This window comes from Leptodactylus fuscus, chromosome 3 (assembly GCF_031893055.1).
Source record: "Leptodactylus fuscus isolate aLepFus1 chromosome 3, aLepFus1.hap2, whole genome shotgun sequence".
NCBI lineage: Eukaryota > Metazoa > Chordata > Amphibia > Anura > Leptodactylidae > Leptodactylus > Leptodactylus fuscus.
The window spans coordinates 114,407,944-114,431,775 of NC_134267.1; the positions used below are offsets into that span (position 1 = coordinate 114,407,944).

The 23,832-nt window shown below is 41.2% G+C and overlaps 1 protein-coding gene across 1 annotated transcript; it reads left to right on the top strand.

Annotated features, from left to right (window-relative positions):
• The first annotated feature begins 9,232 nt into the window (after positions 1 to 9,232).
• Positions 9,233 to 23,547, top strand: CCNC (cyclin C). The gene is made up of 12 exons (XM_075266656.1): positions 9,233 to 9,373; positions 12,344 to 12,450; positions 13,150 to 13,234; positions 14,195 to 14,264; positions 14,943 to 14,994; positions 15,850 to 15,905; positions 16,965 to 17,000; positions 19,290 to 19,381; positions 20,327 to 20,394; positions 21,921 to 22,000; positions 22,125 to 22,243; positions 23,188 to 23,547. The coding sequence occupies exons 1-12, from the start codon at positions 9,342 to 9,344 to the stop codon at positions 23,240 to 23,242; spliced, it is 852 nt and encodes a 283-aa protein (XP_075122757.1). The 5' UTR covers positions 9,233 to 9,341; the 3' UTR covers positions 23,243 to 23,547.
• The last annotated feature ends 285 nt before the right edge of the window (positions 23,548 to 23,832 follow it).

A 23,832-nucleotide genomic window follows, 5' to 3' on the forward strand; every position in this document is an offset into this window, starting at 1 on the left:
AGGGCCCAATAAGTAAGGAGAGGGGGAAGGCCACCCATAGGAACGCAATGGGATGCATGGGAGCCAACCAGAGTTTTTCAATCTCTACCCACCTGGTGTAAGCCAGGGCTGCGGCCCAAAATGTGATACAACGCAGGTGGGAAGCCTAACAGTAGTGCAACAGGTCTGGGGAAGCCAGACGCCCACACCCCCTGCCCGCCAGCATAACCGAGCGCGGGATACGGTGACGCCTAGCCTGCTAAATGAAGTGGAAGATGGCCTTCTGCAAAACACGAAGTTCAGCACGTGGGGCCGCAACAGGAAGGGTCTCAAAAAAGTACAAAAGTTTCGGGAGGAGGGTTGACATGCTGCAATTTCTAAAACCACTGCACGTATTAATCCACAAGGTGTGGATGGAATTCACTAGAGCTTTGCAGGAACTGTAATATGCTGCTGTCAAACTATAGCGTTAATACCACATGGGTCTCTGGCCTTAAAGAGGCTATCAACAACTGGAAAAAGTTCCATACCTGTCTATAGGTTCAGCATAGTTTAGCAGTTTTGAAACAATGAAGTGGATTAGGTTAATCGGCAATACCACACACAACCTGTAGACAGTTCTCGAGCTGTTTCCTAAAGAAAACTGCCACAGGTTTCTAATCCTTTACGTAATATGACTGAACATAAGTAGCTGTATGCCTGCAAAATCCCATTGTTCAACCAATATAACTTTATGTATGATGCTTGTATGAGTTCATGAGAAAAAATTTCCATTATTTTGCATAAATAATGGATATAAGGTTTTATAGAACTGCCCAGAAATCTCTGTTATCAGAATTATGAAATATCCTATTTGGATCTAAAAATGGTTTTGTCATTCTACAGTTTAGAAAAGCAAGAGAAACATAAGGCCCATTGGTGCAGTCTTCTTCTTTTCTCCTAACCAATTTTTGAAAAAAACAAAAATAACTGCTTCCCCCTTCCCTTATTTGCTAATATGGAGGTCTCTTTGCAGTGAAATCCTTCTAAAGCTTCACAAAAAGAATAGGGATGAAGGAAACTTAAAGGGGTATTCCTGTCTCAAGAAAACCATCTATACTACTAGCTTATGTAGATTCAAGAGTTTTCCTAAATACATTGCTTTAGCAATGCTGCTTCTTATGCCTACTATGTTAGATTATTCTTCCCATTGTTTACCCTGCGTATCCTTGGTGCAGGGCCTATATTGGATAACACAGGACGGAGGATAACTTGCTGCTCCTCGGGCTGAGTTCTCTCCCTGTTATCTACAGCTCTGTGGTCAGGACAACTAGTTCAGCTAATTGCAGTTTGCTGATGAAGGCTCCAACAGTGTCACACTCTACAGTGGCGTTACTAGGAATGGCGGGGCCCCGTGATGAACTTTTGACATGCCCTCCCCCCCGACCGACACCGAAGACCTCGATCAACCCCCTCCTACGCATTCCTGCGCACTCTATTATGCCCCATAGTGGTCCCTGCACACAGTATTATACCCCATAGTGGCCCCTGCACACAGTATTATGTCCCTTAGTGGCCCCTGCACACACTATTATGTCCCTCAGTGGCCCCTCCACACAGAATTATCCCCCATAGTGGACCCTCCACACAGTATTATGTCCCTTAGTGGCCCCTGCACACACTATTATGTCCCTCAGTGGCCCCTCCACACAGTATTATGCCCCATAGTGTCCCCTCCACACAATATTATCCTGCATAGTGGCCCCTGCACACAGTATTGTACCCCATAGTGGCCCCTGCACATAGTATTATGTCCCACTGTGGACACCCAAAAACAATTATTATACTCTGGGGTCTTTTCAGACTCCAGAGTATAATAATCGGAGACCCAGGGGGAGAAAAACATAAAAAAACCTCTGTTACTCACCTGTCTCCTGGCAATTACGATGTCGGCCTCCGAAGTACTCCATCTTCATGACCCCAGGACACAGGCCGGGGTCATGAGATGTCAGACGACTAGGCCGAAGCCTGCCCGGATTGTGGAGAGGTAAGTAAGAGTGTTTTTTATGTTTCTTACCTCTCCCGGGCCGCAGATCATTATACTCGGGGGTCTGAAAAGATCCCCGAGTATAATGATAGCAGCTGTAGCGGCTGTCACCGTGCCCCTAATGTCCCGGGCCCTGTGGCAGCTGCCTCTGCTGCTATGGCGGTAGTTATGCCACTGTCACTTTAAATAAACACAAACATTGAGTTTACTGCATGTCTGTTCTCTCCTCTGCAGCAACTAAGTTTTTTACCCTCCAAACCTGTGTAATGTAATATACATTTACTGTCCATATTAATTGATCTGTATTTATATTAGATTTCTTGGAATCATAAAAATTATCTTTCATGGTAAAGGCAATGGCTATATTTACTGTGGTACCTCACAGTGTCATATCCATCAAACAGTCAAAGTCTTTCCACTGCATTACATTTATTTACGCAATGCTTTTAATTGCGTTTTTACTGCATTTTTCTCTGCAGTAATTCAGATGATGTCAGGATGAGACATATTGTTGAGAGAAACTGGAGATTACAATAGGTAAGGATTAGAGATGAGCGAGTAGTCTAATATTCGAGATTTGATATTCGTTTCGAGTAGAGCCTCAATATTCGACTACTCGATCGAATATCGAATTCCATTATAGTCTATGGGAAAAAATGCTTGTTTCAGGGGAAACCAATATTCGACTTTAGGAGAGTCACCAAGTCTACGAGTAGCAGGAGGAGAGTGTTTAGGAGGAGCGAAGTGCAGTTAAAGCGTACGGACCCCATAGGCTATTAGCGCTTGCCTCCCGTCCGGAAGGAGTCCGCAGGAGGACACCCCCCCCCCCCTGAATGGAATGTCAGCGCAACTGCAAGCGCTGAACAGTTAAGCACACGGACCCCGTAGCATATAATGGGCTCCGTGTGCTTGCAGCACACTGCCCGCATGAATGACCCAGCATTGATTGGCCGAATGCTATACACTGTCCTTTTCTCATAGGAATGCATTGACCAGCCTTGATTGGCCGAATACTATACAGTATACAGCATTCGGTGAATCAACTCTGGTTCTGCCGGAGGCTCGTCTGTGATTAGGCGGAATCTAAGATTGGACCACAATGAAGACTGCTGTGGTCCAATCTTAGACTCCACCTCGTCACAGACGAGCCTCCGGCAGAACCAGCGTTGATTGGCCAAATGCTTTACACTGTATAGCATTCGGGCCAATCAACGCTGGTCAATGCATTCCTATGAGAAAAAGTCAGCTCCCGCATAACCACAAGCTGCCAGCTCTCCTGATTAGCAAAGACGAGACTGCTGCAGAACCAGCGTTGATTGGCCGAATGCTATAGCTCTGAATGCTAGTTCTGAATTTAATCTTTACTGCGAATAAGAGTAGTATTCGATAGAGTACAAGTATTTTGAATACCATAGTATTCGTTCAAATGCCTACTCGATCGTATACTACTCGCTCATTTCTAGTAAGGATCAGTATCAGGAAGTCAACCCAAGTTGGGCAGAATTAATATAAAGTAGTTTTGCATGCCATACTCAGAACATAAAACTGAAGATGATGCACAACTAAAGCCATGCATAAATAAATTCAAAAGTGAATACATAAAATATAAAAGACAGCATTCAATAAAATAAATTTTACCTTGTATAGATATATGGTTTGGAAGGCATAGTTTCTTCAAATACACAACCAATTACTGACTTTATTGGGCCTCCCTGGTTTCCATGGAATGGAGCTCTAGGGTGGCTGAATACTGCACAGCATAGAAGAGGGAATCTATATCATCTTTTGCAGAAATTGAAAATTGTGTCAGAGGGCTTTATATATATAACTTCTATGTATGCTGGGGTTGGTTTACTTATCCTTTTTAACAGTTAGACATTGTAAACATAAAATGGCCATATACATGAGATGTTTTATTGACTGAATCCACCAATTTTAACAGGTTCAGCTGATCATCTAAGTTGAATGGGGGCATTTCCAACTGTTCCTTATTGGCAGATGTTAAGAGAGATAAAGACCTGACAGCTGGATATTTACTGTCTGATCCATTTGTTCACAGTGGCTTGTACTGGATAATATATATAACGCAATTTTAGACACTTTCTGCCAAAATTTAAATTTTTTACAGCTCTTTTCACACTGGTAGAGCTACATAGATGATTTTCCCCCAATACCATTCAGCTACTGGAAATCTAAACCACATGTAGTTTGTTTTCTAATATATGTTAAAATATTATTTGAGCTTTTTCTCCTTTAAAAGTAAAAGTCACTTGTTGTATGTACTAACATCTGTATTCATGCATAGAAATTCCTCTAGCAGAATTAATCACTAAATAGCTATTGAAGCATATGTTCTAGTGCGAAGGGTAGAATCTGTTTTGTCTTTTGGGAGTGCTTGCTATATACCTGACATGATTCCATTCAATGTGCCATGTCAGAAGGCATTGTACTAGAAAATAACTGCACATCATTAGGTAAGAAAATACACAATCAAAGTCAAAACAAGTGAATATGAACACTATGATAAAACCAGGAAATCTGGTGTTGTGCATCTCAAAGACTATTACCGCAACCTGAAATTAAATGGAACATTTTTTGCATGTTTATATAGAAGAGTAATAAAGTCACTTTTTTCATAATTTTTACAACTCTTACAAGTAATAAAGTAAAGTTATATTCAAATCTATATTTTAATGTCAGCATTAAACTCGATGTCTGTGAATTCACATGACTATTATTTTGACGGTTCAGTGTAACAGACTGTCAAAATATACAGTAGGTTATGTCCTATTTTTGTCCATTTTCACAGATCCCTCCATGCACCTCAGTTGTGTGAATGTAGTATAAGAGTCAGGCCCAGACAAGAAATCCAATAACTCAGTCTTTTCATCCACCCCCTCCCTAGACATCCAGTTTTGCATTACACCAACTGTTCATGACTGCAGTGAAGTTAACTCTCTTGTACACATCCTCAGTAACATGCAGCAATAGAGTAAATAAAGGTTATCTTTTGTACTAGTCCATTGGCCTGGCCAGTCCATATATGTGAACAGTGTCAGATAGGCTGGCTAGAGGATCCTTTTGGGTCCCAGGCTCTTAAATGGAAAAGCTGATCCATAATACCCCAGGGTACCAGAAGTCCAGCAGAAGGTGACTCTATTTGGAGTTAACTTTGGAGTCAATTACTTGCTACTATGGTCTATATTTTTGATGTATTGGATAATTAGAGCTTACACTCATACTTTACTGTGGTAGACATTTGGTCCAACAGCTACTCAACATGCTAGAGGTCCCGGTTTAATTCGGCAGCCTGTGGTACCTGATCCCTAGCACATACCTGGTTGATCCTGCCCATAATGGAGGCTGTGAGACTTTACATTTGCACAGCTTGACAGCATCCTATACACTGTGTATTGTAGTGTATACTTATTAAACCGCTTGTTCAGGCCCCTATTGTCACAAAATATTTTTTAAAAAGTAAAAAAAAAAATGTTTACAGTATATACTCGAGTATAAGCTGTGTTTTTCAGCACAGTTTTTGTGCTGAAAAAGTCCACCTCGGCTTATACTCGAGTCATTACGGCAATATCATAGTTACAGACCTGGCATCCGGACCCAGCATACAGACACCGGGGCGGGTGCCGGGCCGCAGCATCGCCACGCTCCTGCAATCTTAGGGGCAAATGTGCCATGGAACTTGAGAATGATTCTGCCATCCAAAAGCCTAATCCCTCCCTGCCTTCTTTGCCCTGCTGTGTACCAAAACAGCATTTTTCCTCCACGTGAGGAATTTCCGTTGGCAGAAGAAATTGCGTGACAGATTGTTAGATACATTTTCTCCCTTAACTGCTTTTATTACCTTTATTGCAAAAAATATAATTTTTAATTTTCATTGCCAAATGTTAATAAAATCTAACAAACAACAGTTGCATCAAAATGCAGTATAGCCCTTGATATATTCCTTGAGGGGTGTAGTTTTCAAAATGGGTTAATGTTTTGAGGTTTTCTGTTGTGCTGGCATTTAGAGTCTGTAAATCAGACATAGCACCCAAAAACTATTCCACCAAAATCGGCCCTCTAAAACCCAATTAGCCTTTTCCGTTCTAAGCTCCACCATGTACCCATACAACAAAAACATATAGGGTATTGCCGTGTTCAGGAGAAATTGTGTAAAAAACTGTGCGGTGATTTTTCGTATTTAACTGAAGGAATATCAAGGGAACCTGAGATATTGTTGATTTTCTAATCTGGTAATCAATACAAGCTTGGAGAAGACATACAGTAAGCACAGTGTTGTGTCTATAATAAATTCTGTTTATTGAGAACTGTCAGGGTATCTTTACAGGAAAATAGTGGCTTTATGCCAGCTTACACATCACACACTACATCATATAAGATAAGATAATCCTTTAATAGTCCCACAATGGGGAAATTTCAGTGATACAGTTTCATAGATGGTACAGTAGTATATAACAAGAGAGAAAAACACATACAAGCTCATGGCAGAAAGAAAGAAACACAGACACACTGCAGGATCATTTAGTTCTCTGTGCGGAGTGATGTTAATAGTACAGCCGAATGTGGTTGGAGGACACGAGGAGGGGATCACAGCATGTAGATATAACAAGCAGAAAACCATTTTTGCAGAGGTGGGGGACATATGCAGCTATCATGATAACATGTGGTAGTTCTTTGGTAGGTAGTGAGATCTCCTGCTCACAGCTGATAGTTCGGCATCTTGCATCAGCACTATTGTCCATTAACCACAAAAAATGCCCCAAATGTCCTTCATCACAAGCCCTCTTCCTTTCTTCTTACCACTGTGTTCTACTGCCCCAAAGAAGTCAGAAACCATCCAGGTGTACATGGTGCTGTTCTCTTGCCAAGCTTCCATAACTCATGGGATAGGTGGGTGATGGTAGGTTCCCAGGTTGTAACAGAGTCCCACGTGTCCACAGTAATAGAAAGAAATACCAGTCGGCTGTAGCATCTTCACATAGCAGCAATAGACTCCAGAAATCATCTCCTTGAAATAAAAAGTCCACACTTCCATGTAGGTTTTCTCCTCCATGCCGCATGGTGTCCATGCTGTCCTTAGCTGGGGGGATGGTAACAGGCACATGTGTACACACAGGAAACCAGCTAAACCAGGTCTAGAGTCATTGTCCATGCTTTACAATAGAAACAAAAGGAACAAAATACTCCACAGGGTCTTCCATTCGATTTATAGTTGCTAATTCATAGTGCTAGTTTGCTTGGTTACAGGATTTTTGAAGATACAGAGAAAAAGAGTGAGAAAGGAAACATGAAGGTTGCTCCCAGCTTGGAGCACTGCATCAAGGCAGCCACTAAGGGCGCCAGGAAGGAATATAAAGCACACTATACAATTGGTTAAAAATTGAATGGGCATTTTGCATGACTAGCACATGAACATCGCGTGCACTTCTGGTATCCGCCATCTTAGCATCTGAACATATAAGCTCAGATGGCCTTGGAAATCTCAAAACATTTTTAATAAGATTGAGTTCTTAACACCATACCGCCAAAATTTTTAATCACTTTAAACATGGCTTTTAGGGGAGACAAGATGGAGGACAGACAAAATGGAGTCAAATGATACAAGATGGTATCTTAACTCTAATATTAACCTTTAGTGAAAATGAGAAATTTGGGCCTAATTTTTATTGGGAAAAAAAGTAATTTTTCATTTTCACATACCATTGGTAGTAAATTCAGTGAAACAGCTGTGGGTCAAAATGCTGACTATACCACTCGATAAATTCTTTGAGAGGTCTAGTTTCCAAAATAAGGGGGCATTCACACGGAGTAACGCCGGGCGTGTATCACAGCCGTACACGCTGGCGTTACGGCAGACTGCCGAACACTTCCCATTTACTTCAATGGGAGCGCTTGTAAACGCCGCTGTTACAAGCGCTCCCTTTTGAAGTGAATGGGAAGTGTTCGGCAGTCTGCCGTAACGCCGGCATGTACGGCTGTGATACACGCCCGGAGTTACTCCGTGTGAATGCCCCCTAAGATCATTTGTTGGGGCATTCCACTGCAATGGTACCTCAGGGGCTCTGCCAATGTGACATAGCACCTGAAACCAAATCAAGCAAAATCCACCCTCCGAAAAACTCAATGGTTCTTCTTTCCTGCTGTGTGTCAATACAGAAATTTATATCCACATGTGGGGCATTTCCATAGTTGAGAGAAATTGCTTAACAAATTATGGGGTGCATTTTTCCCTTTACCTCTTGAAACATTTTGGGTAAAAGAAACATTTAATAGATAAAAACGTCATTTTCCATTTTTTTGGTGCAATTCTGCGAAAGGCTTGTGTAAGTTCAAAGTACTCACGATACCCTTGATAAATTCCTTGAGGGGTCTAGTTTCCAAAGTTTTGGCCTCTACAAATGGGACATGGCGTCTGAAACTTATTACAGCAAAACCTGCCCTCTAAGCCTGGATTTACACCAGACCTTGGTGTCAGTTTGGGTATTCCATCCCCCATTCCTCTTGAAAATTGCAGTGAGAAAAGGCCAGCAAGCAGGGCTTTGCTCTCATTTTTCATGCGGAAACCCAGCGCACCCCATCATAGTCTATGGTTTCCACTTTTTAAGCAGATTGTGTTTCTGTTTTTCAGGCCCCCAAGCGGACCCAAATAATGGAAACCCGAGCACAAACTGTGACCCAAGCGTAAGGGAGCATTCAAACTATTGTTATTAATGTCCGTCGCAGTCTTCCATCATAGGATGACAGCAATGGACATTAAACTGTTGCAGAGAACAGACACGCACTGATTTTGTGTCCGTTCCCATTGACACTAATGTAATCAAATGTTGCAACCAGACCCCCTTCAACAGACCCTGATGGGACTTGCATCATCTTCCCTCCTGCATATGCATCATAGACTTTTGTGTTGAGAGATTCATGAATCAGGGAGCTCAGGATAAACAGTTCAGTAGGTAGAGACATGCAATCTCTGAGGGCACAGAACAGGCTGGTACATCTTTTTGTCATATATACGATGCTGCATGTAAATCTGACTCATAGACAAGCACACAGGACATCTCTTTAGAAGTAAATACATGATTGCTTCGCTGTGTAATCTTTCTAGCAGGGCAGCGTAAAGCAGAAACTCTCCGTAACAATTAGTTCCTAGGCGCGGGTATTTCCAGCCGGACGCATTTGAAGGTTGCGCGCCGGCTCGCTTCCTTGATTCATTCCAGCGGCTCTTTGCACTTTGTAGACAGCGCAGAACGGTTTCCAGAGCTCGCAGTGACGTCACGACTGGCGCTTTCCGCTTAGTTTTATTGCTCCCGGTTTCGCTTTCATGGCGGGGAATTTCTGGCAGAGCTCTCACTAGTAAGTGCCGCAAGTTCTGGTCTGGAGGTCAGGCCTCATTTGTGAATAGTGTCCTGGCACTGCTCAGTGTGTGGGAGCGGTGCAGTGTGAACAATCCTGTATTGTAGGTGTTTTATCTTATGAATGTGGTGTTAGCAGTACTATATGGTTTATGTTGGTGTATTGCATGGGTGACTTGTGATGTTAGTGTGGCTGCTGACAGGTGAGCATGACTGTATAGCCCTGTCGTATGTTCATAGCCTTCTATACAAACCATTGATTAATATTAACTGCTGGGTAAAAGTCATCCCCAATATCTGATGGACCATCCCAGCTGGTTGAGTGACTGTTATCAATGGTCTGTGTATGACTCTATTCAGATACACTGTGTCTGAGCTTTATTGTCCCACATTATGTTTAACCAGCAAATGTTAAAACATAACCTTTAATAATTCCATATCTAAATCTATTCAAGGCAATGTAAACAATGAAACAATAACATGCCTGATTATAAAAGCTATCCATATCCAAGATGAATATTCTAAATATAGCGTGGCTCAACATATGTCATGGGGTGATTCAGAGCTCCAGTCAGAGGCAGCCTGTATCAGAATCGCACCCCTTACCTGACACAGCCCTCCTGACAGTACAGAGCCTGTATAACACCAAAAGGAACAGCAGTGGGGGCTAGAGAAAAAATTCCAACTGTGCCAGAATCGGTGGAGCGGCACCTATTAAATGATGTAAAGAACTGGACTTGTTGGAGGTCATGAAAGGTCCTGTTTAAAGGAACCCTTGTGATCATGAGAATGAAGGTCTGGAGTGCTCATGTGAATAGATCTGTTTTGAGAGTGCATCACCATTAGATACTTTTAAGGGTTTGGCAGAAAGTCTTAAACTGGCCATACACATAAGGTTTTATTGCAGATTTATATTGGGTTGGTTTTTGGACATCATGTCATGTTTACGGAGATCTTAAAATGACCCCTACAAAAAGGGGACTTCCAGTTTACTGGCACCTCCGGAGCTTTGCAAAAACAATATCACACCCAAAAATCAGTCCCTCTAAATCTATACTCCAAAAGCCAAAAAGCACAGTGCTCCTTCCCTTCTAAGCCCTGCTGTGTGTCCAAGCAGCAGTTTACATCCAAATAAGCAGCTTTTTTGTACTCAGGATACAACAATTGTGCACTGAGATGGCATGTTTCTTTAAAAAAAAATCAAAATTTTCACTTTGCACATAAAAGGGGTTGTCTAGGATATATTTTATTTATAGTTAGAGAGGTGGAAAAAAAACCAAAACATGCGTGCCCCGTTCTCCAGTGCCTCCCAACGCGGTCTGGTCCTGCTGCGCTGATGTTTTCTTCTGGCGCTTGTAAGCGCTGAGGACAATCAACAGACTCTGTGAAGGACACGAAACGTCACTACCTGTGATATCCCCGGGTCCTTTCCTTAGGCCGCTGAGGCCAATTGGTGGACTAAGGAAAGGGACCTGGGACGTCACAACCAGCAAGGAATTCCGCCACAAGAAAACAAAAGAGCAGCAGAACCAGACCGCTCTTGGAGGCAACGGGGAGTATTGAGGAATGCAGTTACTAAAATGGGGTCATATTTTGGGGGTGAATTATTTATTTTATTTCAGGGCCTCTGTAAATGCCCACCAATGCAGTGTAAATGTCTAATTAGACCTCAAATTTACACGGTATTCTTTTACTTCTGAACTCTTTCGTATTTCCTGGCAAAAGATTAGGGCTGCATGTAGGGTGTTTCCAAAATCAGGAAACAGAGGATAATAACTGAAGAGCTGACCTTTCCCATTGCCCAGTGAAATATGGGGCACTGAAGTAGCAGATATCTGGGAACATTTCAATTTTCATTTTGCACCATCCAATGCGCATTTCTTTTTGGAACCCATCTCAAAATGCTCATTATACCTCTTCATAAATTCTGTAAGGCTTCCAAAATGAGACATGGCATCTGAAAAATTATTCCGGCAAAAACAGTACTCCAGAAGCCAGATACTGCCCATTCCAAGCCCCTCCATGTACCCCTACAGTACTTTATGACAACATATGGGGAATTGTCGTTTTCAGGAGAGATGGTGTAACAGACTGTTCGTTGCTTTTTCTCCTTTTATTACTTCGTAAAAATGAAATATTTATTTCTTATAATATATTTAATTTTCATGTCACAATGTTAATAAATTGTGAAACCGCTTTGGGGTCAAAATTGTCAGAATACATTGATAAATTCTACGACGTGTAGTTATCGAAGTGGAGTACATTTTTGGATGCTTCCATTGTGTTGTTACTCTAGGGGCTCTGAAAACATGGAACCTGAAAACTATTCCAGCAAAATCTGCCCTCCAAAAGCAGAATAGCTCTTTTTTTCATTCTGAGCCCTGCCATGTATCCATAGGGCAGTTTATAGTCACAAATGGGGTATCGCTGTATTCAAGAGAAATTGCGTAACAAACTGGTGGGGTGCTCTTCTCCTTTAATCCATTGTGGAAATGAAAACAATTTTGGATAAAGTTTTAGTACTCTTCCACTTTTATGACCCAATGTTATTAAAATGTGTGAAACAGCTGTGGGGTCAAAATGCTCACTATACCCCTTGACAAATTCTTTGAGGGGTGTAGTTTCCAAAATGGGATTACCGTACTTTAGGAACTCTGCAAATGAGACACTTTGTTGAATTCCGCTTACTCTCAGTTTTGCACGTATGTGCACTAGTACCAGAGATATAAGTGCCCTGTCTTCTTTGCAACAGTATATAATATGTTACATAGCAGAGGACATGAAAGGTCCTCTGTAACCCCTTCCCGATGCTGCACTGCATCGTTATCCCGTTGCGGCCAGCCGCGTGGAAAAGTCACACGACAGAAACCTTTTCTGCCGTGTGAACTTGCCCTAAGTAGTCCGACAACATGACCCAAGTAAACTTTGATTTTCTATTATTCAAATATTTATGTACTTTTATCTTTTCCAGTTTGCAGTGGATATTGGATAAACAAGACTTATTAAAAGAACGACAAAAAGACTTGAAATTCTTATCTGAGGAAGAGTATTGGAAACTGCAGATATTTTTTACAAATGGTAAACAATTTTTGCTATTTTGGGAGGGTGATGAAAAGTTATACTAACTACATTATGTTCCTCTCATCTGCTCTGGTGGACAGTATAGTCACCCAAATCTATATAAAACATTGTCTTAGGCGAAAATACGTGCAGCAGAAAAGCTGTGGTTTCCAAAACGTTGTGGCAGCATGTCAATTATACTTCCGGAAACGCCGGCAGTTTGTGTATAGGTATAATCGAAGCAGAAAGGGGCCTTAGCCTAAAATGGTATTTTCATCTCTTAATGAAATAACACTAGGATATACTTTTATGCACAGTGTGAGCCTGATATCTAAGAATTCCACTAATCTTGGGAATGGAGGGACTATACTACTGATTCAGTCTCTCTATTCTGGTACCCCAGCACCCTAGCTGTGTATAGGAACTGTATTACAGCTCCATTCAGGCTGGACAGACAGCATTTCCCCAAACATTCAGGTGCATCAGTGTGCAGGAAAGTACACTGAAGGTGAGGCAGTACTGCACAAATGTTGCGGCTCATCATTGCAAGGATCAGAGTGGATCCTGGATGTTTGAGCAGAGAAGTATGTTACCACTTTATGAGATGAGTGGAACCCTTTAAATTAAAGTTGTTTATATTGTATGTTATTATATTTGTCTTTTTTGGGGGGTAATATGAATCTAATTGATTCTTATGGTACTGTTATTCCTTTACAGTCATCCAAGCTTTAGGGGAACACCTTAAATTAAGACAGCAAGTCATAGCGACTGCCACTGTTTACTTTAAAAGGTTCTATGCTCGGTAAGTTGAGCTACTCTTTATTCTGCGCTTTTTTCATTTGTTTGCTTTATGGTTATTGTTTCTTATAAGTCTTGACAGGATAGGTAAAAAAAAACAAACAAACCAGAACTACTCCTCTGGCATCTTGAGAAAAAGATGGAAGTCCTTTAATCGAGGTTACACACATCGACACTTGCAGGTCAATATGTTGTGATATTTGGCCTCCTATAAAGGACTTCCATCTTTATCTCAAAATGCTGGCGGAGTGTTTTTTTTTTTCTGTATCTATGTGCTGAAAGGAGACTGGGTGCTGCCGTGCATAGTGAGGGGAAAGTATCTCCCCAATGGTTGGTACTCTAATAACTTTTGTGGATTTGTGGGACAGGGCAATAGTTACATGTCAGTGGGCTATCCTACCATACATAGGGTATAGTTAGTTTTAGATAAACTTTTGTATTTTGACAAAGATAAAAAATGTTTTGGGTTAGAAAGTCTACCCACAGCCCATTTATTATCCCTTCTGGAAAATGTTTTGCCTGTCTTCCTTTATTTACCTAACTGTACTGACTGGTAGTGCCATGGACTCTACAGTCTTCCCAATTTTATTGTACTGAAAATAGTAGTACTCATTGTGTATTTGCAACCAGAGCAAAAACTGTTCTGTACATGTCATTTAATGAATAAGGGTTCTCAGCTATGTTCCTCCTGCTCCACCTCACCGCTTGATACCTAGGAAAGCACTTCATTTTCTAATAGTGCAGCTCCACATTTCTGTGATGCCGCATCATTAGCCCTTAACTATACTAAGCAGCCAATATGGCATCCAGAGAAAGTGACAGGCGGCAAGGTGTACGGTGTAGTTTAGTGTTTGGATGTTAGAATGTAATCTTTGCATTTTTGCCTCTCTAAGTACTGACACAACATACAATAATGTAATGTAAGATGCTCTGACACTTTTTTTTTTTTGTTAAACTTTCTCAGGTATTCCTTAAAAAGTATAGACCCTGTATTAATGGCACCAACTTGTGTCTTTTTGGCATCCAAAGTAGAGGTAAGAACATTAGGAAATGTTGCTTGTGTTACACTAATATGTCCCTCATGAGGTCAGAAAGCCCTCAGGGTTACATGCACACTTTAAATAACGCTAGGTTCACACCTGTGTTCGGATTTCCGTTTGTTGGCCCGCTTGGGGACCCCATGAACGGAAACCTAATCCGCTTAAAATGATGGTTAAAACTATAATGGGGCCAATGGGTTTCCACCCGCAAAATGCAGAGAGAGAAGTTTTCTCTCTGCATTTTTTTTAAAGTGGAATGATAGAGAGGCGTGAATCCAACCTTAAAGTTTTTTTTTTTATTCCCATTTAATTTTTTCTTCACTGTAACTGGGGCATTTTTAAGAACCTTAGTTATAGGTCAAAACAGTCTGTGTTTGTGACAGTAGGCAGAGCTGATCTGGGTTTATGAAAACCCAAAGAGCTTTGTTACTCTGTGAGACACTTGCATTCACATGACTGTCCGTTCCAATAGGGGTAGAGGCTCTGGTTCTTCCTCTATTCACTACATAATGGTCATTGAGCACTATGTAGTATGTAAAGATGGAGACAAAAGCGGTACTGAACTGCTCTTATCTTTTTCGCTGGGTCACTATCAGGTTAATATATCTTAAAACTGGTTGTTGTGATTGAACTCCTATTTGGTTCATAGTAATGTTCTAATTTCCTTTTCAGGAATTTGGTGTTGTTTCAAACACAAGGTTAATCTCTGCTGCTACTTCTGTATGTAAGTACTCATTGGTTATTATAAAGTGGGTTATCTGGTAAGGAGCGCTTCTTAAGGTGCATACTTACAGCGGAAAGGAAGGGGAATTAAGAGGTGGACTTTCTCGGCTATTGGCCGCGGCTTTCACTTGATTAAGTTAGCTGAATGGGCCTTATCCGTAGAGTGTTTTCGTGCCGTAGGTCTTGAGGCTGAAAGCTAAACTTTCATCTAAATCGAGCAGGAGGCTTATTTTTTTTTTTTTTTTGTCCTGCTTTGATTTGTGGGTCAAATTTCACTATGTGAACATACCCTTACTCTGTATGTTACTCATTGTGGATTTATCTACTGATCTTAAGGTTCCAGTAGTGTGGCTTTTTTTTAGTAGAATATGTGACATATGTATACCCTTAGCCCTATTCTTTAAAAAGTATGACTGTTTGACATTTAGAACAAAAATGTATGCAAAATCAGCTGGAACACCAATGGTGGAAAGAGCTGGAAATGAACATATAAAGAACTTATTGAATTGCCATTTTACTTATAATTAATAAAATGAAGATGCTAAACTGAGAACTGTGTTTTATTTATGAAACAAAAAAATTGGATTAGGTTGGAAAAGACTATAGGGTTTTGTTTTGTTTTTTTCCTTTCACTCTGACATACGAAAGTCAGTCTGGGTGCTCCACAGGTAGAATCTATTACAGCCATATAATGACAATAGCCTTTCCAGTTCATGCGTGTTTTCACATGGTGTAGCCAAGATTACGTTTTTGGGTTTTCTGTCCCTGATGTTACAGTACTTTAGTGACTGAATTAGTGTTTTGTAAATGCACCATCATACCACCATTGACCCAAAATATTTTCTTATCTTTACAGTAAAAACTAGGTTCTCTTATGCATTTCCTAAGGAGTTTCCATACAGGATGAATCATGTAAGTAGGTGATCAGGTTTTTATATTGTTCTGTAAGCAAAGAAGTAACCCAATGTGTTTTGTCCCTTCATTTTATAAGGGCAGACTAGATGGACCATGGGCTCTTTTTGTGCTGTCAGTCTATGATGTGTTCACTGTGCCACTAACTGACCCTGACAAGTGGTTTTTGTAAATGCTGCAGAAGAGCCTGCACACCAAACAGTATATCATGTTAATACATCAAAATTCTTATGTTTGTGGAGAATGAAAAGGGGTCCGACAACTGATATTTACTGATAGTAAGCCACCACAGTCTCAGATCCCATGCACATATGCAAATATGGTTCCTGGACTGAGTATGGTGCAGAGACTGGGTCTCCTTGCATCATAGTGATCTGTAATGGTAAGAGTCTTTCTCCTCATGTCTCCACTGTCCCACATATATGCACTACAGGAGAGAGGAGCTGCTGGAAGCCTAGCAACATAGATCATTGTGATGCAAAGAGTCATGGTCTCTGGATCATATTTAGTTTCAAAAATGTGTCCGTTTTACTGTCTGGATTCTCCAGACCATATTTTCTGAGGCCCCATGTAGACAGTTTGATGAGGTTACAGTGTGAGCTATCATTGTAATTCTTATAGACTTCAATGGAGAGGGTCGCATGTAAGCAAGCCTGGCCAATTTAATATTTGTCTAGATGTTGTGCGCGCTCTGCTTCTGTACTGGGACAGAAATAAAGCTCTAATCCTTTTACATAGAACACCTGAGGCTCCTTTCATACTTACTATGTATAGATAGAACAAATTGTAGACAACAGAGTGCTGTCACACACTCGAGCCGGCACATCTTGACTATTTTCATCATTCTTGTCACAGGAAACTTTGATTAAATCTTGTAGCCGCTTGTTCTACTATAACATGATTATTATTATGATGTACATTTTATGAGGAAAATGAATTTTGATACATATAAAAAAATTGAAATTGGTCACATTGACCAAAAAGAAACCTGCACTTTAGGCTAATATGTTTTTATTTATATTTTTGAAATGTCACTACTTTTTTTTTCTTTCTTTTTAGATACTAGAATGTGAATTCTATCTATTAGAGCTAATGGTAAGTGGTTGTGTGATAAATGTCCCCAAGTTGCTGCCTCCCCCACTTTCTCCTGTCATAAAAAAGGAATGTGGTGCCAAGTCAACAATATGGTTGATTTTAAAGCTAAATATGTTTGATGATATAAAGCTGGTCCGCAACTTATCCAGGTTCCATAAAATGTAACTTTTAATTAGCCATTAAAACAAAAAACACTCCACACATTCAAAGAAGTGAAAAAAGTTGATTTTACACTAGAGAGTCTTGGACATGGATTCAGTCTATCTGTATGTTGGAATAATTGACCTGTACACTGCGTCAGGAGATGGACTTAGGGGGTTGCCCGGGATAACTATAATACCCTACACTAATCTAAACCCTCTCCTCCTTTCTAAATTACATAATTAATCAAATTGGATAGTTACCCATATTCAAGGGGTGGTCAGGTGACCGCCCCAGGGACATTTTCTGATTATCCGGTGGCGATCCGTTTCCCCATTTCTGGAAAAAGATCATCACCACTACTGCCCCCTCGCCAATCCATTCCATCATACTTATCCATCTTCTTCCTATCTAGGCTTCCTTCTCCAGGTAACGGCACCTCTTCCTTCTTTGACGTCAGCACGTGAATGTACAATAGAGCCAGAGTTCGGGCTTAGCGCTGAAGCCTATACTACATCTCTATTGCGTAAGCTGGGAGTCTGCACAATTGAAATGTATTGTAGGTCGCCTACCTGGACCACCAGGAGGACATCAGTAGCCATGCAACCTTGCAAGAAGCCTACCATTCTCTTCTTAGGGTAGAGCGTCACATTCCAGCTCTGTCAGCGGTCCACATTTCAGGCATAGACAATTGGACGGCAGACTTCCTAAGCCAAGAAAAGCTCAGCCACCATTTGAAGATAAAAAAAACTTCTTCTTTATTTGAACATTCCTTGTAAAGCACTAAAAGTGAATACAAGCGTCAGACTGCTTTACAAGGAATGTCCAAATAAAGAAGAAGTTTTTTATCTTCAAATGGTGGCTATGCTGGATTCGTTTTATCTAAAGATGTAGTTGTTGGTGCTCTGAACCGAGGGAGCTGAATATCCGTGCACAGCCACAGGACAGTAGAAGTGGAGAAGTTCGGTGGAATCAATGTATCGCCTGGAAGTGGCTGAGTATTTCCTTTCCTTGTTTTCCCTGCATGTCAAGAAAAGCTCAACTTGGGCAAGTGGTTACTTCATTAGAAGATCTTCCTACATTTGTCCTTCCATTGCGGCGTGCCCAATATCAACCGCTTCGCCTCCTGTCTGAACCACAAGCTCCCTCGTTATGTGGCCAGGTCCCTGGGGACCCTTGAGCCATCACCACCGACACTCTCGTGATTCCCTACTTTGGATTTCCACTTTCTCTACCTGTTTCCTTTTCTTCCACTTCTCCTTTGGGTTCTCAATAAGCTCAAGATTGAGAGGGTTTCAGCCATCCTGGAAGCTCTGCATTGATCCCGCTGAGCCTGGTACATGGACCTCATGTTCCTGCTGGTGGATGCTTCATGGTCTCTTCCTCTGTCAGTTGGCCTTCTTTCCTACTTTCTCAAGGCCCGCTGTCTCCCTTGGCGGTTGAAGCCAAAGTTCTGAGGCGTCATGTGTTTTTGGAGCCTGTTATTCAGACCATGGTCAAGGCCTGAAAACCCCAGTCAGCTACGATCTACCATCGCACTTGGAATGCATACGTCCACTGGTGTGAGAGAAACTATTTTTCTCCGCTCTACTTTTCTCTTCCCAGAATCCTATCTTTTCTCCAGTCTGGCCTGGACCAAGGTCTCTCTTCTCTTAAGGTACAGGTTTCTGCCCTTTCCATGCTTTTTAACTGCCCTGTCCCGGAAGCCCCCTTTTCTTGTTCTCCACAAAGACAAGGTTTCCTTCGTACACACAGTCTTTTCTACCTAAGGTGGTTTCTTTCTTCCACATTGCAAACATAGTCTTACCATCTTTCTACCTGGATCCCAAACTCCCAGTGAGCGTTCTCTTCCTGTCTGAAAAGTTGGTGACCAATTAAGGGTTCCTGCCCCTCTCCACTACATACTACCCTTTATTTAGAGTGGTGCTATCACGCCTAGCATCAAGGATTAATATAATGCTAGCAGGTCATCTCCCAGCATCGTGTACAGGCCATTAAATTCATTGCACACACAGACGAAGTTGCACGTGCAAGATTTGGTACTGTGAATCTAGCCTATAATAATAATTTCATTTACAAAATTGCACCATATCCTGGGATTTAGAGCCCTTACCATTTTGTAACACTTTTTTTTTTTTTTTAATATAGGATTGTTGCTTGATAGTTTATCATCCATATAGACCTTTGTTACAATATGTGCAAGATATGGGACAAGAAGACATGCTGCTTCCACTGGCATGGTAATGCTATTATATTAAAGAATATGTAATAGTTCTTAGTCATAGTCACTCTGTATGTGATGCTGCCCCTACGTAAGATTCTGTTGTACACGCTGAGGTTGTGGGTGTCTAGTGTATTGGATAAAACACCCTGATAAATAAAGGGCACATAGGAAGGGGGACTAGAGGACAGAAACTAGTGACCGTTAATGAAGCTGTTATCATTGAGAGAATTGCTTACATCTGCCACATATGCTATTGTGCAGTGTCAGTGTTTTTGCTTCCATAGTGACATAATGCCACGTGACACCTCATGCAACGGCTTCCTTGAAACATTTTGTCACTATAGACTTAAAGAGGACCTTTCACCATATCTGGGCACATGCAGTGTTATATACTGCCGGAAAGCTGACAGTGCGCTGAGTTCAGCGCACTGTCGGCTTTCCCGATCTGTGCCCGGTGTGAAGAGCTTACGGTCCGGTACCGTAGCTCTTCTATGGTCAGAAGGGCGTTTCTGACCATTAGCCAGAGACGTCCTTCTGCCTCGCGGCGCCTATCACGCTGTGCTGTGGAGCGGGGAGGAACGCCCCCTCCCTCCCTGATAATACTCGTTTATGGACGAGCGCTGTGAGCAGAGGGATGTACCTGGCTAAGTGTCAGAAACGCCCTTCTGACCATAGAAGAGCTACGGTACCGGCACCGTAAGCTCTTCACACCGGGCACAGATCGGGAAAGCCGACAGCTTTCCGGCAGTATATAACACTGCCTGTGCCCGGATATGGTGAAAGGTCCTCTTTAACTGTGCCAGATTCATAACACTGCATTTAGACGTCTCTACAATATTATTTTATTTCAAATAAAATATAAATTGGGCAACCTTGTAATAATAGTATAATAAACTGAACTTCTTTGCATTTGCACTCTGTGGGTTCCACACAATTGATATTGGTTTATTCTGTTCTCCAGGAGAATAGTGAATGACACATACAGGACAGATCTTTGTCTACTATACCCTCCTTTTATGATTGCTCTCGGTAAGTGTAAATGCCGCTATTTTCACCATATTTATCACAAAATTAAAATCTTGATCTTATTTGATGCTTAAATGGGTTAAGGGAAACCTGTCGCTGGGGTTCTTTTTGGTATATTTTTCACTAAAAGGGCTGGCTTTGCTTCCACCCACTAGAGTGCTCCCTCATTTGAGGATGTGGAGCTCCAACATATGTGTTTTGATAGCAGCCATTATGGGGTATAATTCTGCAGTGCCATAAACATCACAGGTGCAGAATAGTAGCTGCATTCAAAATCTTGCAGCCATAAGTTGGGTGTCTGGTTGTCACCCAACTAGAGAAGGAAAAACCTTATTAGAATTTATTAATTTTGGGGAATATGCTGCCAGTGCTGTCAATATTAAGTTTGGTGAACTATGGGCTAGTTTACACAGGGTTTTTTCGGCCGGATTTTGACACGGAATTCGTGTCAGAATCTGGCTCAGAAAACCGCCTCTCATTGAAATCAATGGGAGCTGGTCATTTCCTTATTCCGCGAGCGGTTTGTTCCCACTCGCGGAAAAAAGAAACGATATGCCCTTCCTTCAGGCGGATTCTTCAGCAGCAGACATCCGCCTCGCGACACCTCCCTTCTGACTAGACCCATTCATTTGGGCCTAATCTGGATCGGAGTGCCACGAAGGGATGCCGATGCAGCGCAGCAGCATCCAGTCACGGCTAGCTGTTTTTTGAAAAACAGAATCTGAGGTGGCCTCTGCATCAAATTCCGGTCCAAAAAACTCACGTGTGAACTAATCCTAAGGCCAAGTTCACACAGGGTTTTTTGGTCCGGAACCTGAGGTGGAGGCCACTTCAGGTTCCGGTCCAAAATACAGGTAGCTGCGACTGGATGCCGGTGCAGTGCATCGGCACCGGCATCAGTCACGCACTCTGCTTCATATTAGGCCCAAATGAATGGGCCTAGTTGGGAGGAGAATGTGTCTTCAGGCAGATTCGTGAGGCAACTCCGCCTGAAGAATGAACATGTCCGTTCTTTTTTTTTTTTTCCCCCAGGAGCCGGAACAAACTGCTCCTGGAAAAAAGAACCGACCGGCTCCCATTGATTTCAATGGGAATCGTCTTTTTGGTAAGGATTTTGAGGAGAATACGGCCTCAGAATCATGACCAAAATACCTCGTGTGAAGTCAGCCTTAGGTTCCCCCACTGTATCAGTTGGAGGGTCTGATTGTTGTTTCCATGATACAGCTGAGGAGGGAAGAAGGGAGTGGAGAACTCAAAATACAGCCACTGTTAAGATTACCTTTATTTTGGCTAACATCATGTAGCTTTCTAACCGAGCAGAATACATTTTTGTTGGAGTGCTACTTTAAAAATAGTTTCAATGATGACCCGAACACTTTCAGTATCTGTCACTCTGGTAGTTCTAATATCCGTTATTTCAATCATCAGGATAACAGATTTTAAAAAAATGTAGTGTGTAACCAGTCTAAGAACCTGGGAACAGTCAGTGACATGCGGTCTATATTATAAAAGTGTCCATTCTCTTTCAGCCTGCCTGCACGTGGCATGTGTTGTTCAGCAGAAGGATGCACGCCAGTGGTTTGCAGAACTTTCCGTAGACATGGAAAAGGTGTCTCATTTCACTTTCTTTATTATTGTCTATATTTGATTTGATTTATTTTATTTATTTTTTTATTGTAAATCTGTTGCCTGGGTGTCCTGACTTATAATGTGACATTTGTTTTGGTTGTCAGATCTTAGAAATTATTAGAGTTATTCTGAAGCTTTATGAACAATGGAAAAATTTTGATGAGCGGAAAGAAATGGCTGCCATTCTTGGTAAAATGCCAAAACCAAAGCCACCACCCAACAGGTAAATTGAAATATGTAATGTTTTAGTATGAATGTTTCTTCTAGAATTAGTTGCATGTAGGGTAACCTATATATTACAGCTAGAAAATCCAAACTAGATGCTTTTCCAAAAGATTCTTGTTTAGGATGCAGTAATCATGATTTTCACAGGAATTCAATGAGGTAGGGCTTTGCAACACAAACCTCAGAGATATGACATGATACGAATGCCTGATTGGAATGGTTCCACCCATTGGGAGAACAGGTCATTCGTCCGGTTCAATTGCTAGGAAATAAAAAGTATCACTGTGTGCTCAGCATATATGAGACAACATAGCAAATAGTCTTCATACACTAACTCAGGAAAGACTGACAAAAAAAGGGGTTGTGCTGGACTCAAAAACATGTCTGCTTTCTTCTTCTCAGGAAGTGACCTTATGTTAGTCACATGGTAATGCCACATTAAATTGAATGGGTCGGAGCTGCAGCATGGCCAGGTGACCAACAGATATGATGTCACTTCCAGGGAAGAAGAAAGCAGCCATAATAATAATACATTTTATTTATATTAATTTCAGTGGGTTTTTCAAGGCGGAATCCATCTAAAGATGGGTTTATGTTGCTTTTTTTCCCCCTCTATCTGATTTTTTTTTTTTTCCTTTTTTTTTCTCCTAACTGCTGCTGACTCCCATTGAAATGAATGGGAGGTGGATTCCGCCTCAAAATCAGTCTGAAAAAAACTCCATGTGAACATACCCTAACTAATTTTCATTATATATATTTATGGCATATTTCTAAAAAAAAATCCCTCCTTTTGATGTCTTATCTATGCATATGCTTGTGTAATGTAAAATGTATAGTTTTATTATACTGTATCGTTATCACTTATTGTCTGGTTAGGTAGGGAACCTTGTATCCTAAGATGGGAATACAGCATTCTTTTTTCATTCTTTTGCTCTTTCCCAGTGAAGGGGAACAAGGACCAAATGGAAGCCAAAGCTCCAATTACAACCAGTCCTGAGAATCTGTAATCATCCAGTACTGGACCAAACTGGATCAAGATTTTGCCATAGTGATCACCCACCATCTTTACTGAATTAGTATTCTTGACCAGTGGGCTGCACAGTCTGTGTTTTTGATTCCAAGAGAAACTTTTTGGACCTTTTTTCTTCTATTTTTACGAGTAAGGATCTACAAATGTGAGCACACTGTTGCTGAACCTGGATTTCAGCTCCAAAATAATTGCACATTTTGTTTTTATTTTTTGCCAGCAGTTTGGTATCAAGATTCAGTATCCAGATCTTGGGCATCTGGAAAGTAAACTTCTAAGTGTATTATGATTAAATGATATTGCGATATGTTGGTCTCTTGCTCTTTTTTTTATTTTTTTTTTATTTCATACTTCATCTTGAGAATGTATTATCACATTAGCAAAAGGCAGTTTTTAATCAAATAGTGAATTATGTAAAACTATATACTGTATATGGTGCCAAAAAGTAGATCAGATCTAGTCAGACAAGAGCAGTAAAGTGTTTTCCTTTCACGTGGACCATTAACATGGCTGCCTTGGTTTGTTTGAGTGTTTTTTGTTCCTTCTCTTACTGATGTGTA

What these genes read in the sequence shown, in the direction of transcription:
- CCNC (XM_075266656.1), top strand. Translation starts at nt 9,342, where the DNA reads ATGGCGGGGAATTTCTGGCAGAGCTCTCACTA. An exon ending in CTCTGCTGCTACTTCTGTAT is followed by an intron (nt 14,995 to 15,849) that starts GTAAGTACTCAT and finishes TTATCTTTACAG; the next exon opens with TAAAAACTAGGTTCTCTTAT. An exon ending in TCTATCTATTAGAGCTAATG is followed by an intron (nt 17,001 to 19,289) that starts GTAAGTGGTTGT and finishes TTTTTAATATAG; the next exon opens with GATTGTTGCTTGATAGTTTA.